This window comes from Macadamia integrifolia, unplaced genomic scaffold, assembly GCF_013358625.1.
Source record: "Macadamia integrifolia cultivar HAES 741 unplaced genomic scaffold, SCU_Mint_v3 scaffold2381, whole genome shotgun sequence".
Taxonomy (NCBI): domain Eukaryota; kingdom Viridiplantae; phylum Streptophyta; class Magnoliopsida; order Proteales; family Proteaceae; genus Macadamia; species Macadamia integrifolia.
Window position 1 is genome coordinate 9,258 of NW_024868674.1, and position 2,102 is coordinate 11,359.

The 2,102-nt window shown below is 35.5% G+C and overlaps 1 protein-coding gene across 1 annotated transcript in view; it reads right to left on the bottom strand.

Moving 5' to 3' along the window:
- The window catches only part of LOC122066413, a 3,295-nt gene extending 1,964 nt beyond the window's left edge, over nucleotides 1-1,331 (bottom strand). The window contains exon 1 of the mRNA XM_042630218.1: nucleotides 1,056-1,331. Coding sequence (XP_042486152.1) covers nucleotides 1,056-1,094 — 39 coding nt within the window. The 5' untranslated portion in view covers nucleotides 1,095-1,331. The remainder of the gene's footprint in view (nucleotides 1-1,055) is intronic.
- Between the last annotated feature and the right edge of the window lie 771 nt (nucleotides 1,332-2,102).

The following is a 2,102-nucleotide window of genomic DNA, read 5'->3' on the forward strand; positions in this document are numbered from 1 at the left end:
CAAGCAGTTTGGAAGATTCTAAAATTTCTGATAACAACAGAGTATCTTCCACCTCAAGTAGATATATTTGCATGAATGTTTTACATAACAATATGTATAGTGTCCTCTATGTATGTGTCGAAATGAAAACATAAAATGATGAAAGAAACCAACTAAAATGGAAAACAAACAATCACACAATGCAACACAAATATTTACATGGTTTGGCGAGATTGCCTACATCCACGATGAGATGAGGTATGCTTCACTATCAATGGAGAGGAGGGTTACAGCAGCTCATCCTCACGCCTCTCTCATATTATAGAGAATGAACTTACTACAATCCATAGTAACATTATATAGGTACATTTAAACAAAATATACATATAATCCTAAAAAGAAAAAATTCTGAGGCCTACAGTCTCTTAACGGCCCTTCGGAATCAATCCACAAATCCATGTGACAAAATACAAGACATCGTACCCCCAACAGTATATGATTCTTGCAATTGAATATCGATCACTTCAACACAGCTATGAAATTATTCCTTTTTCCCACTAGTCATTAGTCTTCAAAATAAACTCTAATCCCATGCCCATGTCCTCCCATACATCCCTCTCACAGACCTGTAGAAGAAGGACAACCAATATGCTGGAATGCTTTTCGAACATTTCCTACTTTAAAACCACAGTAGAATCCCAAAGACCCTTCCTCTCAATAGATGATTCCATCATCAGCTCCACCGTATAAACCTCCTCAACCCATAATATCACAGAACAAACTTCCAGATTACTAAAACTCCTCCCAAGTTGCTGTGAATAAAGATGAAGATTGATTCAAATCGTAAACAACAATGAAGAGTTTCAAACTCCATCGGCAGCATCAAAACCATATGACAAATTTAACAAAGCCACTGGGTGGCCATTCAAAACATACATAATAAATATTACCAATAAAAAGTCTGAAGCACTAACTAGCCCACTTTACTAACTTTGATAAATTCATATATACCCCCACCTCCCAAAAGAAAAATCATCATAACCAACAGAGCGAGAAACTAAGAACTTAAAGCTTACACGGTTGGAGGCCTTCATATTCGATGAAACTCTGAACATCACCCCAGAGGTACAAAACGAAGGGCTCCTCAAAACCAATAAGAAAAAGAATTTAACAACTTGGGTTCAAAGAAGAATAGAACAAAACCCAGAAGCAGAACAGCTTGGTTTTTATCACTTTTTGATTCTAACAGAGTCGTCTTTTAAAGGTAGTAGAACTTTGAAAAACCATAAGAGAAAACAGAGAAAGGAAAAAGATTAGAAGTACATAAAATAAAGAAAAACAAAGCAGCTCGAATTCCACGGTGATTAAAATAAAATCAAAGGGAGACGGGTTTCCACTTTCCCACTATATCGCTATCACCATTAATTCATTAAAAAAATCAATATTTTAATTTTATGTAATTAATTAGTATATTCCACTTTAGTATAGTAAATTCTAAATAAAAACAAAACAAAGATACTCATCAGTGCCTGAAATCCCGCTTCTTAGTCAAGAATGCCCCTCAAAATTTTGATTCTCATTAGGATGCTTCTTTCCTATAATGCCATTGGTTTTTTGCTCAAATGAATAATTTGTCCTTGACTTTACAGGTTTTCTTTTTTTTTTTTTTTTTTTTTTTCTGTAAAGTAGAATTTTATTGAGTAGAAACCCGAGTACAGCTAATGGTTTCAAAATTACAAAGATTTCGGAGCCATTGAGTGGAGATAGGTCAATCCATCAAACCCAACAATGACAATGCCTTCCTAACCAAGGTATCTACAATATTGTTGCAATTCCTTGGAATGTGGATAAGAGATGTCGAGCTAAAGGAGGAACATAAGAGTCACACATCTGAGATGGAAGAGGAAACCTTGCCCTTATGGGTTGAAACTTGAATGTCCCACTCCCACACTCAAGGATTGAGGGGTTCGAATGAATGGAACTTGGTTGTTACCCAGTAGTAGTCAAGGAAAAGAAATCTCTGGGATAGGTTGGAAAATTCAACCTGCTTCTGAGATTTTAATTCACTAGCAATCAATTTATTTCCGATTCAAATGTCCATAAAAGGGCAGATAGAGGAATAG